Here is a 16,442-nt window from a genome sequence, read left to right as displayed (position 1 = left end):
ATCTTTATGGATAATTGTTTTCAGATTTTTTGGGTAGATACCCAGGAAAGGGGTTGCTGGGTGATATGGTAAATCAATTCTTAATTTTTTGAGGAACCTCCATACTGTTTTCCATTGTGCTGTGAAACTTTTAGCAGTCTGGTAAAGCTTATGAACCTCTTTTCAGAATTTTTTTTTTTAATTTTTGTGGTAAAATAAAATTGGCCATTTTACCCATTTTTAAATGTACAAATCAGCATTAATGGCATGCACAATATTGTGTAACCATCACCACTGTTTCCAGAACATTTTCATCACCTTAAACAGAAACTCTGTACCCATTAAGCAATAACTCCCCATTTTCCACTCCCCTCAGCTCCTGGTAACCTCTCTTCTACTTTCTATTTCTAGGAATTGCCTATTCTAGATATCTCATTTGGGTGGAATCACACAATATGTGTCTTTCATGTCTTGTTTATTTTACTTAGCATACTGTTTTCAAGGTCCGTCCATGTTGTAGCATGGATCATACGTCATTTCATTTTATGGCTGATACTATTTAATTACATGTATGTATCACATTTTGTTTATCCATTCATCTGTTGGTGAACACTTAGGTTGTTTCTACTTTTTGGTTATTGTGAATAATGCTGCCATGAATATTGGCATAGGAATAACAGTTCAGGTCCTTTTTTTAATTCTTTTAGGTATTTACCTAGAAGTAGAATTGTTGGAAAACATGGTAATTCTACATTTAACTTTTTGAGGAAATGCCAAACTTTTTTTTACAGCGGTAAAGCATTCTACATCAGCAATGTACAAGTGTTCCAATTTTTCCATATCCTTGCCAACATTTGTTATTTACCTTTTTTTTAAATTATAGATGCCCCAGTAGGTGTGAAGTGGTATCTCACTGTGGGTTTTATTTGTTTGTTTGTAACTAAATATGATGAACATTTTTTCATGTGCTTATTGGTCATTTGTATATCTTCTTTGGAGAAATGTCTATTTACTGTTTTTGCCCTTTTAAAAATTAGGTTGTTTGTCTTTTGTTATTGAGTTGTAGGAGTTCTTTATATATTCTGGATATTAAACCCTTATCAGATATGATCTGCAAATGTTTTCTCCCATTCTGTACATTGTCTTTTCACACTGTTGATAATGTCCTTTGGTGCACAATAGTTTTTAATTTTAATGAAATCCAATTTATCTATTTGTTTTCTTTTGTTGCCTGTGATTTGGTGTCATATTTAAGAAACTATTGTGAAATCCAAGATCATGAAGATTTCCTCCTATGTTTTCTTCTAAGAGTTTTATAGTTTTAGCTCTTAAATTTACATCTTTAATCCACTTATGAGTTAATTTTATGTGGTGTAAAGTACGGATCCGACTTCATTCTTTTCCGTGTGGATATCCCATTTTCCCAGCACCATGTTGAAGACTGTTCTTGCCCCATTGCATGGTCCTGACCAGAATATTTTTTAATGCATAAAATACATAGGATTATAAAGGAAACCAGTTGTATTCAAATATACTTATCAAAATATGAAAAATCCTCAAATTATGTTATTTGATAATGTAGTGATGAATATAAATGGTATTTTAAGATATCTGCAGCAATTTTAATGTAATATGAAAATATTTGTGATTTCTATTGGTGACAAAGTCAAGTTCTGCTGATATTTCTCTGGTTTGTTGTCAATATTCATAATTGAAAGATATGCTAAATTTCAGTTAGAAGGTTAGTGAAAATAAAGATATAATTTTTCCTTAGTTCACATACTCTCATGAATTCTACCTACAGACACTTTGGGGGAGGAGGGGCCCATAGAATTCAGGTTAAGAATCCTTTGTGACCTACATCATGATATTAACCCTGATTACTCAAGTTGTCCTCACTCACACTCTGGATTTATCACCACAATTGGCATGTGTTGGGTAATAAATGAGGAAGGCCTCCACACAGCCCTGTTGCAGAGCTTCCTCTCTGAGGCATTCTCTTTTGTTCATATCCTGCCTTTTGCAAGTTGTGGTCTTGGATGTCCCTCCCCAATCTTGCATCACTACTCTCATTTTCTCTGCTCCAGGATGGGTCAGACGTCATATATCAAATGGGGCATTGGGGGCCATATTGGCTTTGTCTTTATAAAAGGATAGTCTTTTCTTGACTTATACCTCATCATAAACAGGTATTAATTCCCCTCTCTCCGCCCTAGACTTAGGCAGATAAATCTGACCTGTTCTGCTCCCATGGGCTTTTATTCTTTTATTCTTATTCTCTGCTTCTGAAACATACATTATATTCACATCTGAATTTTAACCTGAGAGGCACTGGTTGACAGCAACAATCAGAAGCAAGATTGCCTAGTTTCAAATCCCAGTTCTGCTTCCCAACTGTGTGACCTTAGGCTATCCAACCCTACTCTGCCTCTGTTTTCTTACCTGTAAAATGGGGATGGTAATATCACCTACTTCATACGATGATTGTGAGGATTTATTTTTTTTAAAGTATACAATATTACATTAGTTTCAGGTGTACAACATAATGACTTCACATTTATATACCTTACAATGTGATCACCTCACTAAATTTAGTAACCACCTGACACCATGCAAAGTTACCACAGTATTATTGACTAAATTCCCCTTCACTTTTTTCACCCATTCCCCCTCCCTTCTGGCAACTATCAGTTTGTTCTCTGTTTCTGTGAGTCTGTTTTTGTTTTGTTTTGTTTGTTCATTTGTTTTGGGTTTTTTAGATTCCACATATAAGTAAAATCATGTGGTATTTGCCTTTCATTTCATTTCATTTAGTATAATGCCATGTTGTCACAAATGGCAGAATTCCATTCATTTTTATGGTTGAGTAATATTCCGTTGTGTATATATACCACTTTTTATTTATTCATCTATCAATGGACACCTAGGTTGCTTACATATCTTGGCTATTAAAATAAATGCTGCAATGAACATAAGGGTGCATATATCTTTTTGAATTAGTGTTATTGTTTTCTTCAGCTAAACACCCAGAAGTGGAATTGCTGGGTCGTATGGTAGTTCATTTTTAGTTTTCTGAGGAATCTCCGTACTGTTTTTCATAGAGGCTGCACCAATTTAGAGTCCCACTAATAGTACACAAGGGTTCCATTTTCTCCACATCCTATCCAACACTTGTTATTTGTTGATGTTTTGATAATAGCCATTCTGACTGGTGTGAGGTGGTATCTCCTTGTGGTTTTGATTTGCATTTCTCTGATGATTAGTGATGTTAAGCATCTTTTCATATATCTCTTGGCCATCAGTATGTTCTCTTGGGAGAAATATCTCTGCCCATTTTTTGATTGGATTGTTTTTTTGTTTGTTTGTTTTTGAGTTGTATGAGTTCCTTATATCTTTTGGATATTAACCCCTTACTGGATATATCGTTTGTGAATATCTTCTCCCATTCAGTCAGCTGTCTTCATTTTGTTGATGGTTTTCTTCGCTGTGCAGAAGACTTTCAGTTTGATGAAGTCCCATTTGTTTACTTTGGCTTTTGTTTCCCTTGCTCTAGGGGACATATCCAAAAAGATATTATGAAGATTGATGTCAGAGAGTTTACTACCTATGTTTTCTTCTAGGAGTTTTATGGTTTCAGGTCTAACATTTAAGTCTTTAATCAATTTTAAGTTTATCTTTGTATATAGTGTAAGAGAGTGGTCGAGTTTAATTTTTTTGCATGTATCTGTCCAATTTTCCCAACTGTACTTGTTGAAGAGACTGTCATTTCTCCATTGTATATTCTTGACTCCTTTGTCATAGATTAATTGACCATATAAATGAGGATTTATTTCTGGGCTCTCTATTCTGTTCCATTGATCTATGTGTCTGTTTTTGTGCCAATACCATACTGTTTTGATTACTATAGCCTTGTAGTATAGTTTGTAATCAGGGAGCATCATACCAGCAACTTTGTTCTTCTTTCTTGAGATTGCTATGGCTATTCATGGCCTTTTGTGGTTCCATATACATTTTAGGATTATTTATTCTGGTTCCGAGAAGAATGCCATTGGTATTTTGATAGGGATTGCATTGAATCTTGCTTTAGGTAGTATGGGCCTTTTGAAGATATTAGTCCTTCCAATCCATGAACATGATATATCCTTCCATTTATTTGTGTCCTTTTCAATTTCTTTCTTCAATGGTTTTTAGTTTTTAGAATACAGGTCATCACTTCCTTGGTTAAATTTATTCCTAGGCATTTTATTCTTTTTGATACAATTGTAAATGGGATTGTTTTCTTAATTTTTCCTTCTGATCGTTCATCATTAGTATGCAGAAATACCATGGATTTCTGTTTATTAATTTTGTATCTTGCTGTTCTACTGAATTCATTTATTAATTCTGTTTTTTGGTAGAGTCTTTAGGGTTTTCTATATATAGTATCACATCATCTGCAAATAGCAACAGTTTTACTTCTCCCTTTCCAATCTGGATGCGTTTTATATCTTTTTCTTGTCTGATTACTGTAGCTAGGACTTCCAGTACTCTATTGAATAATAGTGGTGAGTTGGGCATCTTTGTCTTGTTCCTGATCTTAGAGGAAAAGCTTACAGCTTTTCACCATTGATGTGAGCTGTGGGTTTGTCATACATAGCCTTTATTATGTTGAGGTAAGTTTCCTCTATATCCACTTTGTTGGCAGTTTTTATCATAAATGCATGTTGAATTTTGTCAAATGTTTTTTATACATCTATTGAGATGATCATATGATTTTTATCCTTGCTTTTGTTGATGTGATGTATCACATTAATTGTTTGCAGATATTGAATCATCCTTGCATCCCTGGGATAAATCCCACTTGATCATGGTGTATAATCTTGTTTAATGTATTAGTAAATTCGGTTTGTTAGTATTATGTTGAGAATTTTTACATCTATGTTCATCAGGGATATTGGCCTATAATTTTCTTTTTTCCTTTCTTTTTCTTTCTTTCTTTTTTTTTTCCTTCGGTAGTGTCTTTGTCTGGGTTTGATGTCAGGATAATGCTGGCCTTATAGAATGAATTTGGAAGCATTTCTTCTTCAAATTTTTCCAGAATAGATTGAAAAGGATACGTATTAATTTTTCTTTAAATGTTTGGTAGAATTCATATGTGAATCTGTCTGGTTCTGGACTTTTGTTTGTTGGGAGTTTTTTTCATTATTCCTTCAATTTTGTTTCTAGTAATCAGTGTGTTAGATTTTCAGTTTCTTCCTGCTTCAGTCTTGGAAGGTTGTATGTTTCTAGAAATTTATCCATTTTTAGGTTGTCCAATTTGTTGGCATATAATTGTTCATAGTATTCTTTAATCATCTTTTGTATTTCTGTGGTGTTGATTGCAACCTCTCTTCTTTCATTTCTGATTTTATTTATTTGAGCTCTCTCTTTCTTGATGAGACTGGCTAAAGGTTTATCAATTGTGAGGATTTAAAGAGTATTTGTAAAGCACCTAGTAAATAGAAAGAACTGTATAAGTATATTTTTTAGTTTAAAAAAATCTTTTAACTTCATCTCTTCCTTTGAATAAAACCACATTTCTTGTCTCATTTTCTCCCTTTTAGTTAGCAACTGCAAAATACAACCTTTCTTGTCAAAATCTCCCATGTGCTATCACATTGACTTACATTCCTCACTTTTAAGGTGCCTTAACTAAAATCCAGATTCATGTCAAATGCTTATACTGTTCCCCACCAGCTTCAATTTCTGTTCCTCTAACACCCTCCTTGATTTCTTTCAATCTTAGATCCTCATTATTCCATGTCTATTTTATTTTTTTCCATGCTAAAGACCTTTGATTACCTTGCCTAGGGTGACTGGTCTTTTGCCAAGTGACACGTGGAAAGGAGGGGCAACTGGACCAAGCGAAGGAACAAATTGTCCCAATGCCATGCTCTACTCACCTCAATAGAAGGCCATAACTGGAGAGAGCACATTCCGTACAGCTGCCTAACACCCAGAGACTCTCATAAAAATAGCAATATGATGTTCCTTTCAAGCCAATGGTCTTGCTCCTGGTTAACAGCTGTCAATAAGAACTGTGGCAGACAGAACATTAAACTAAGGATCAAAAGACCTGGTTTCTAGCTTCAGCTCTGCTACCCTTACTACTGTGACCTTGGCAATGTCACTTACACTTATTTGGCCCTAATTACCTTAGGGATAGTAATGCTCATAGTTGTGAGTCAAACATGTGACAGTACTTCTCTTCTGAGCACACATTTTAACCTTGCGTACACTAAAGTTCTATTGTTGCTATAGTCAAATCCCAATTATCCAGCTACAACTCACAAAATCTTCACACTCTGCTTTCAGCCCAGATAAAAATATAAATAGAAAATAGAAGTTTAAAACCAAACTAGTCTTACAAATTGATTAACTGATCTATTGATTGCTTTATGGTCATTCTACTATTTGAGATGATCTAAAGGTTCAAGTAGATTTTCTCAGTCTCAACATCATTGATATTTTGGACCAGACAATTTTTTCTTATGGAGACCTGTCCTTTTCATTTTGGGAGGTTTAACAGCATCCCTGGCCTCTACCCACTGGATGACAGTCATGATAATCAAAAATATCTCCAGACATTGCCAAATGTCCCTTGAGGAACAAAATTGCTTCTAGTTGATATCCACTGGGTCAAAGGATAACAATCTTATTTTACTGCTTTTTCTTTACATGGCTAACTTCTTAAGCATGATAACTCCATATTCTACATTTTCTATAAATTCCTACATATGACAGATCAAAGCCACAGAGTGAATGTTCCGTAAAAATTTTAGTATTGGGTAATAAGGTGAATGTGTTAATTGCCCCTGCCACCCACTGATATCACATCTCAAAAACCTGTCCTTATCAAGAGAAAGCAATAACAGTCCATTTTTCTACTGGAAAGTTGGTAGATTTTTGTATTTCCAAACATCCCATGAAAACACAGACTTGATTTGTATGTTGGACTTATAAGGCTTAGTTCTTGTTATATATATGAAACTGGCTTTCAACTAGAGGTAATTTTTATCTCCCAGGGAACATTTGGCAATGTCTAGGGACATTTTGGGATGTCACATCTGGGGTGCTACTGGCATCTAGTGGGTAGACACCAGGGATGCTGGGGAACTTCCTACAGTACACAGGATGGGCCCCGAACAAAAAACTATTCAGTCCACTTTATCAAAATGTCAATAGTACTGACAAAGAACTCTGCTGTATGGGAAGAATTATGCACTGTGCCTTTTCTTAACTATGTGGGCTTTTTCTCTGGAGAACCTAATCGAGTGTCTTTTCTTCTTTCTCACAGCTGCTCATGGCACAGGTTCCTAAGATGCATGCTTACGGTCTTTCCCTTCCTAGACTGGATGTGTTTGTATCGAATCAAGGATTGGCTTCTTGGAGACTTACTTGCTGGCGTAAATGTTGGCCTTGTGCAGGTTCCCCAAGGTAAGGAAGATACAAAGCCTCTTCACCCACAGACCTGTCCACTTGCCCAGAGTAAACAATTACTTATGCTAGATGAATAGAAAAAATGTGAATTCCATTCAGATCATTACCATTTTCTTCCCTTCCCTTTGCCATATTTTCAACTCCAGATGGTTCTAAAAGACTCAGTTTAGTTTAGATGTCTGAATACTTCGAAGAGTATCTGCAAAGCCCATTCATAGTCATTTTTTGTTTAACTAGTCATTTCATACTCATATGATGACAATAGCCCTTATTTAGCATTGGTTTTACTTAGGAAGGTGAAACATAGGAAACAGCATGTTAACATCTCTTCAGCAAGTCACACACATAGCAGTTCAAGGACTACTCTTTGGTCTTCCAGATTTAAGACAACAAGTTCACACAGATAGGTAGACAGCTATCTGGGCTTTAGAAGCCTCATTTCCTAAATAGGAACCAACATCTCTTATAATTTCCAAACCCTCGCTTGCAGGCAACATGCCCAGTTATAAGCCCTTTGTGCCCAGAGATGCCAAAGCTAAGGCTTCCCACTGGATATTTATCTTTTATTCATAGCCCTCTTCATCCAGAGTATCATAACGTGCTCATTTTTACCATAACAATGTTGGCTGGTAGCACAGCTGACATTCCACTGTTACCACATTTCCAAAAAAACTAGCTAGAAAATAAACCCAAGATCAAATTTATCCACAGAGAAAGAGAAAGGATTTTGTTACTCCTTTACTCATAGTAGTTCACAATTCCCTGCATAGTCTTTAACACCTCTAGTTCTCTATTCTTCTGGTGCCAACCAGAAAGGATTGAAACTTGTGATTATACATGTTGTAGATAGCACAAAAGAGGCCAACCAAAAGGGCAAGTGGCAGCTTTCTGACACAGGGCTGTTAGTTGGAGAAAATGGATTTTAAAAAAAATTGATTATCATACAGTAAAGTTAACTTTTTTTCCCTTTAGCTGTACTGTTCTATGAATTTAAACACATATCTAGATTCATGTAGCCACCACCACAATCAAGATACAGAACAGTTCCATTAACCCCAAAACTCTCTTTTGCCATCCCTTTTTATTCATATCCTCCCCTAACTTCTAACCCCTGGCAACCACTGATCTGTGCTTCATCACCATAGTTCTGTCTTTTTGAGAATATCATATAAATGGACTCAAATAGTATGTAACTTTTGAAGGCTGGCTTCTTTAATTCAGCATTAGATCTTTGAATGTATTGCAAATGGTTATATGCACCCACAGTTTGTTCCTTTTCATTCCTGAATGATATTCCATTCTATGGCTGTATCACAGTTTGTTTATCTATTCACTTGTTGATGGAACTTTTGTTTCCAGTTTTTCACTGTCACCAATAAAATTGCTATGACCATTCATGTACAGGTTTTTGTGTGAGCATAGTTTTCATTTCTCTAAGGTAAATATCCAAGAGTGGTATCGTTGGTCATATGGTAAAGTATATGTTTAACTTTATAAGAAACTACCAAACTGTTTTCCAAAGTGGCTATACCTACCATTTTACATTTCCACCAGCAATGTATGAGGATTCTAGTTTCTCCACACCATTGTTAGCACTCGATATTGGCAGTATTTTTTAATTAAACTTTCTACTTTAAGATAATTATAGATTCACATGCATTTGTAAAAACTACAGAGAGATTCCCTTGTATCCTTTCCTTACTTTCCCCAATGGTAATGTCATGCAAAACTCTAGTTTAGCCTTATAACCAGGTTATTGGTATTGATACAGTAAAGATACAGGACATTTCCACCACCGGAAGGATCCCTCTTGTTGCCCTTTTACAGGCATCGGCCTCCTGCCCTTTTTAACCCCTGGCAATCACTAATCTGTTCTTTATTTCTATAATACTGTCATTTCAAGAAAGTTGTATAAATGGAGTCAGACATACATACGCCTTTGGGATTGGCTTTTTTCAGCATCTTAATTCTCTGGACATTCATGTAGGCTGTTTTGTATATTCATAGTTTATTCCTTTTCATCGCCAAGTAGTATTCCATGGTATGGATGTACCATAGTTTGTGTAAACATTCACCCTCAAAGGACATCTGATTGTTTGCGGCTTTTGGCTATTACAAATACAGCTGCTATGAACATTTGTGTGTAGGTTAATGAACATAGTCTTCATTTCTCTGGGATAAATATCCAGGAATGCAATTAATTGTTGGATTGTATAGTAGTTGCATGTTTAGTTTTTTAAGAAACTGCCAAACTGTTTTTCAGAGTGGTTGTATCATTTTACATTCTTACCACTGATCTCTGAGTGATCCAGTTGCTCTGCATCCTCACTAGCATTTGGTGTTGTCACTACTACTATTTATTTTCGCCATTCTGATAGGTGTGTAGTGAGATCTCGTTTGCATTTCCCCAATGGCTTCTGATGTTTTAACATCTTTTCGTATGAGAATTTTCCATCTATATATTTTAATGAATGGCTCTTCTTGTCTTTTGCTCATTTTCTAATTGCATTGTTTGCATTTTTATTAATGCATTTTGAGTGTTATTTATATATTTTAGATACTACTCCTTTTGTGTTTTGCAAATATTTTCTCCCAGTCTATAGCCTGTCTTTCCATCCTCTTAATGAAGTATTTAAAGAGCAAATTTTTTTATTTTGATGAAGTCTAGTTTTTAGTCTATCTTTTATTTTAGCTATTCTAAGAGGTATGTAGTGGTATCTCATTGTGGTTTTAATTTGCATTTTCCTGATGGCTAATGAGGATGAATATCTTTTCATGTTCTTATTTGCTATCCCCATATTTTCTTCAGTGAAGTACTTGTTCAAGTCCTTTGTCTCTTTTTTAATTAGAACTTTTGTTTTCTTATTGTTAATTTTTGAGAATTCTTTATATATTCTGGATACAAGTCCTTTGTCAGATATACAATTTGCAAATATTTTCTTTCAGTCTGTAACTTATCTATTCATTCTCTTGACAGTATCTTTGGCAGAGTAAAAGGTTTTAATTTTGATGAAGTCCAATTTATCAATTTTTTTTTCTTTTATGGAGTGTGCTTTTCCTATCATATATAAGAACTCTTCACCTAACCTCCAGGTCACAAAGATTTTCTCCTAAAAGTCTTATAGTTTTAAGTTTTACATTAAGATCTATCATCCATTTTAAGTTAATCTTTATATAAGGTGTGAAGCTTATTTTTTGTTGCATTTTCAACACCATTTTTAAAGGAGACTATCCTCCAGTGAATTGTTTTCACACTTTTGTCAAAGATCAAATAGCCGCATCTTTGTGTGTTTTTTTCTGGACTCTATTCTGTTCCATTGATCCATGTGTCTATCCCTTTGCCAACATCATATCTTAATTATTGTGTCTTTATAGTGAGTCTTAAAATTGGGTAGTGTGATTCCTCCAACTGTGTGTGTGTGTGTGTGTGTGTGTGTGTGTGTGTGGTTTAAATGTTTTAGCTATTCTTCCACATAAATTTTAAAATCAGCTTGTCTATATCTACAAAAAATCCTACTGAAGGTCTGATCAAGATGGTAGAACATGTAAATGCTGTGCTCGCCTCCTTCTGTGACCACCTCAAAATGACAATTACACTACAGAAAAACCATCATTGAGAACAAAGGTCTAGCTGAACAGAAGTCCTATAGCTAAGGATATACAGAAGAAGCCACCTTGAGACTGGTAGAAGAGGTGAAGACACTGAATAGGTTGGTCCTACACCCACATGTGGCAGTCAAAAATTGGGAGGATATCTCAGCTGCAAAGGTCCTTCCTGAGGAGTATGGCATCCCAGACCTACACCAGGCTCCCCAGCCCAGGGTTCCAGTGCCAGAAAGAGAAGTCCCCATAACTTCTGGCTGTGAAAAGCAGCAGAGGTTGTGGCTGAGTGAATGGAGGGTAGCTGGAGTCCCAGGCATTCCTCTTAAAGGGCCCGTGCAGGAACTTATTCACTCATGGAATCACTCTCTCTGAGCTCCAGCACTGGGACAGCAGCTCAAAAGGCTCCTGGGACATACAGGGAAGAACTGAATTGTCTGCCTTCAGAGTGAGGGCTGGAGAGACAGCTTTCTCCTAGACATAAATGCTGACAAAAGTCATAGTTTCTTTGTTGAGCCCTTCCCCTACCCAGCATGCAGACACAGGCGGGCACCATGTCTGAGTCTCCATCAACCTAGCTAACACCACTCATTCACCCCACACTGATGATTCCCTGAGAACAGCCCCCCATCCGACCCAATTTGTGGGCCCACCCAAGCCACTTCCAGTGGCTTTTCCATATATATGGCCGGTCTTGGCTCATGTTGAAGGTTTTTCTAAAATCTCTCAAAGTTTCACAAACCCCAAACAAGCAGTATCTAGCCTCAGTGTGCCCTGTACTTCTTGCTAAGCAGCCCCAGCATGGCATTATGGGCAGCTGGCAGCTTAGCCTCTCCCAGGCATATCCAAGCCCAGAACAAGTGGCAACCATCTGCAGATCACTGTGTTGTCCATATCAAGTGGCCCCGGGCAGGGCACAGGCAGAAGCTGACGTTGGTCTACATCACAGCTTGGTCTACATCACAGTTAGTCTCCCAAGAGGCCCCAGAACCAACACACCTGGTGGTCAGCTTCAGACTACACCAGAACACCACCTAACCACCTCCACAAACGACACATCCAAAGGCCAGGCTCAGCAGGCACCAGAGCCCCACTCCATAGGGTCAGCCCCTGCACAACAGCTCCTCCACTGTAGTCACAGCCAGTCCTCACAACCAATCAGCCTCACAACCAATCAACCAATCAGTTCCTCCCATTGATGTGCAAACAGCAACCGAGGCTCAACTACAATAGGAGAACACGCACAACCCACACAAGGTCCACACCCAGCTCAAGTGACCAGGCAAACTGTGCCACTGGGCTCCACAGGACACCTACTACATAAGGCCACTCTACTAAGACCAGGAGACCTAGAAGCTTTACCTAATACATAGAAACAAAAACAGGGAAACAACCAAAATGGGGAGACAAAGAAACATATTCCAAATAAAAAGAACAGAACAAAGCTCAGAAAAAGAACTAAAACAAATGGAGACAAGCAATCTATCAGACGCAGAGTTCAAAACACTGGTTATAAGGATGGTCAGTGATCTTAGGAAGAACTTCAACAAAGAGATAGGAAATATAAAAATGGAGATGGAAAACATGAAAAGACAGTCAGAAATAAAGAATACAGCAACTGAAATAAAGAATACATTAGAGGGAATCAACAGCACATTAGATGAAGTAGAGGATCAAATTGGTGATTTAGAAGATGAGGTAGCAGAAAACACCCAATCAGAATAGCAAAAAGGAGAAAGAATTAAAAAAAAAATGAGGCTAGTTTAAGGGGCCTCTGGGACAACATCAAGCATACCAACATTCACATCATAGGGACACCAGAAGAAAAGAGAGAGCAAGGAATTGAAAACTTATTTGAAGAAATAATGACACAAAACTTTCCTAACCTGGCAAAGGAAATAGACATACAAGCCCAGGAAGTGCAGGGAGTCCCAAACAAGATGAACCCAAAGAGGCCCACACCAAGATACATCAGAGTTAAAATGGCAAAGGTTAAAGACAAAGAGAATCTTAAAAGCAGTAAGAGAAAAGAAGTTAGTTACCTACATGGGAGCTCCCATAAGACTGTCAGTGATTTCTCAATAGAAACTTTGTAAACCAGAGGGGATTGGCAGGAAATATTCAAAGTGATGAAAACCAAGGACCTGCAGCCAAGATTACTCTACCCAGCAAAGTTATCATTTAGAAACAAAGGACAGCTATAGATCTTCCCAGACAAAAAAAGCTAAAGGGGTCCATCACCACCAAACCAGTACTACAAGGCACGTTAAAGGGATTTCTTTAAGAAGTAAAAGAAAATAAAAATACTTTTAAAATATGAATAATAAAATGGCCATAACTATATATCTATCAACAATTACTTTAAATGTAAATGGATTAAGTGATCCAATCAAAAGACATAGGGTGGCAGCACCCGGTTAGCTCAGTTGGTTAGAGCATGGTGCTCTCAACAACAAGGTTGCCAGTTTGATCCCCACATGGGCCACTGTGAGCTGAGCCCACCACAACTAAATTGAAACAAGTACTTGACTTGGAGCTGATGGGTCCTGGAAAAACACACTTAAATGAAGTTTAAAAAAAAGGGGGGGGGGGCGGCCGGTTTGCTCAATGGTTAGAGCATAGCGCTCATAACACCAAGGTTGCCGGTTTGCTTCCCACATGGGCCAGTGAACTGGGCCCTCCACAACTAGATTGAAAACAATGGCTTGATCTGAAGCTGAGCTTTGCCCTCCACAAGTAGATTGAAAATGAGTAGACTTGAAGCTGAGCTGCGCCCCACCCCCCCCAACTACTTTGGAAAAAGAACAACGACTTGACATGGAGCTGTCCTGGAAAAACACACTGTTCCCCAATATCCCCCAATTTAAAAAAAAAAATTTTTTTAAAGATACAGGGTGGCTAAACTGATAAGAAAACAAGACCCTTACATATGCTCCCTTAAGAGACTCACTTCAGATTGAAAGATACACTCAGATTGAAAGTAAGGGATGGAAAAAGATATTTCATGAAAATGGAAATGAAAAAAAGGCTGGAGTTGCAATACTTATACCAGACAAAATAAATGTTAAAGGCTATAACAAGAGACAAAGAAGGGCCCAGTAATCCCACTTCTGGGTATTTATCTGAAGAAACCCAAAACAGTAATTTGAAAAGACATATGCATGTATATGTTCATTGCCACATTATTTACAATAACCAAGATATGGAAGCAACCTAAGTGTCCATCAATAATTGAATGGGTAAAGAAGAAGTGGTACATATATGCAGTGGAACATTACTCAGCCATTAAGAAGAATGAAGTCTTGCCATCTGCAGCAACATGGATGAACCTAGCGGGTATTATGCTGAGTGAAATAAGTCAGACAGAGAAAGACAAATACTGTATGATTTCACTTATATGTGGAATCTAAAAAACAAAATAAATGAACAAGCAAAACAGAAATAAACGCACAGATACAGAGAACATTTTGATGGTTGCCAGATGGAATAGGGTTGGGGAATGAGGGAAGAGGGGAAGGGATTAATAGGCACCGATTGGTAGTTACAAAATAGTCATGGGGATGTAAAGTACAGCATAAGGACTATAGTCAGTAACACTGTAATAGCTATGTATGGTGTCAGATGGGTACTAGATTTATTGGGATGATCACTTCATAAGTTATATAAATGTGTAATCACTATGTTGTACACCTGAAACTAATATAATATCATATGTCAACCGTAATTGAAAAATTAAAAAAATTATTTTAAAAAATCCCACTGAGATTTTAACAGCTGTTGTATTAAATCCATAGATCGATCTCTTTGGGGAGAATTGATACCTTTATTATGTTGAGTTTCCAATCCATAACCACAGTATGTCTCTCCATTTATTTAGGTTTTCTTTGATTTCTTTCGTCAGCATTTCTAGTTTTCAGCATACAGATCTTATACATATTTTGTTAGATTTATACCTAAGTATTTCATTTTGGATGAAATATTGTATATGATATTTAAAAACAATTTTGCTTTTCAGTTGTTCATTGTTTGCATACAGAAATACAATTGATTTTTTTTAATCCGTTTTTTTTGTTGTTTGTTTGTTTGTTTGTTTTTATTGGGAAAGGGGAACAGGACTTTATTGGGGAAAAGTGTGTACTTCCAGGACTTTTTTCCAAGTCAAGTTGTCATCCTTTCAATCTTAGTTGTGGAGGATGCCGTTCAGCTTCAAGTTGTTGATCTTTCAGTCTTAGTTGTGGAGGGCGCAGCTCAGCTCCAGGTCCAGTTGCCGTTGCTAGTTGAAGGGGGCACAGCCCACCATCCCTTGCAGGAGTCGAACCAGCAACCTTATGGTTGAAAGGATGCACTCCAACCAACTGAGCCATCTGGGAGGCAGCTCAGCTCAAGGTGCTGTGTTCAAACTTAGTTGCAGGGGGCGGAGCCCACCATCCTTTGCGGGACTCCAGGAGTTGAACGGGCAACCTTGTGGTTGAGAGCCTACTGGCCCATGTGGGAATCGAACCGGCAGCCTTCAGAGTTAGGAGCATGGAGCTCCAACCACCTGAGCCACCAGGCTGGCCCTACAATTGATTTTTGTGTGTTCACCTTGTGTCCTGCAACTCAATAGTTCTAAGAATCTTTTATAGATTCTCTGGAATTTATTTTATTGACAGTCATGTCATCTGTGAATAGAAACAGTTGTGTTTCTTTCTTTCTAATCTGAATGGTTTTTATGACTTTTTCTTGTTTATTGTACTTGCTAAGACTTCTAAGGCTTTGTTGAATAAGAGTGGTGAGAATAGGCATTCTTGCCTTGTTCCTGATCTTAGGGGGAAAGCATTCAATATTTCACCGTTAATTATTATGTGAGCTATAGGATTTTTGCAGATGCTTTTTATTAAGTGAAGGAAGTTTCTATCCTAGTTTGCTGAGAATTTTTATCATGAGCAGATGTCGTATTTTGTCAAATGCTTTTTCTGCATATATTGATATGATCATGTGTTTTTTCTCTTTAGACTGATAATATGGTGGATTATATCAATTGATTTTAAAATATTGAACTAGATTGTATTCCCAGCATAAAGGAGTATCTTTTAAATTTTTCATGTGGCTGGTACATACCAAAGTGATTCATTTGTATGAGTACATTCACTTCCAGGAAAGTATCAGAAAGTCTAGAGTATTCCTGTGGTGTTGCAATGAGAGACCTGAACTCTTGGCACTGATGCTGTAACTGTGAGTTCCCTACTGACTCCCACTTATCAAAGGTCCTTCATTTATGGTCAAAGTTTGAGGACATCCTATTTCTAAATTACAAAGTCATCAGTATAATTTGGTACCAAAATAAGAATGGCGTCAGGATGTATAAGTATACCTAGCATCCAGCACAATATCTAGCACATAGTAAGTACTCAAGATATTTGTTG

The 16,442-nt window shown here is 37.0% G+C and overlaps 1 protein-coding gene across 1 annotated transcript in view; it reads left to right on the top strand.

Annotated features, from left to right (window-relative positions):
* Positions 1-16,442, top strand: part of SLC26A8 (solute carrier family 26 member 8) — a 77,529-nt gene that overhangs the window by 7,489 nt on the left and 53,598 nt on the right. The window contains 1 exon segment of the mRNA XM_033100016.1: positions 7,295-7,434. Coding sequence (XP_032955907.1) covers positions 7,295-7,434 — 140 coding nt within the window.

Source organism: Rhinolophus ferrumequinum, chromosome 3, assembly GCF_004115265.2.
Source record: "Rhinolophus ferrumequinum isolate MPI-CBG mRhiFer1 chromosome 3, mRhiFer1_v1.p, whole genome shotgun sequence".
NCBI lineage: Eukaryota > Metazoa > Chordata > Mammalia > Chiroptera > Rhinolophidae > Rhinolophus > Rhinolophus ferrumequinum.
This window is presented reverse-complemented; position numbering and strand designations above follow the sequence as displayed.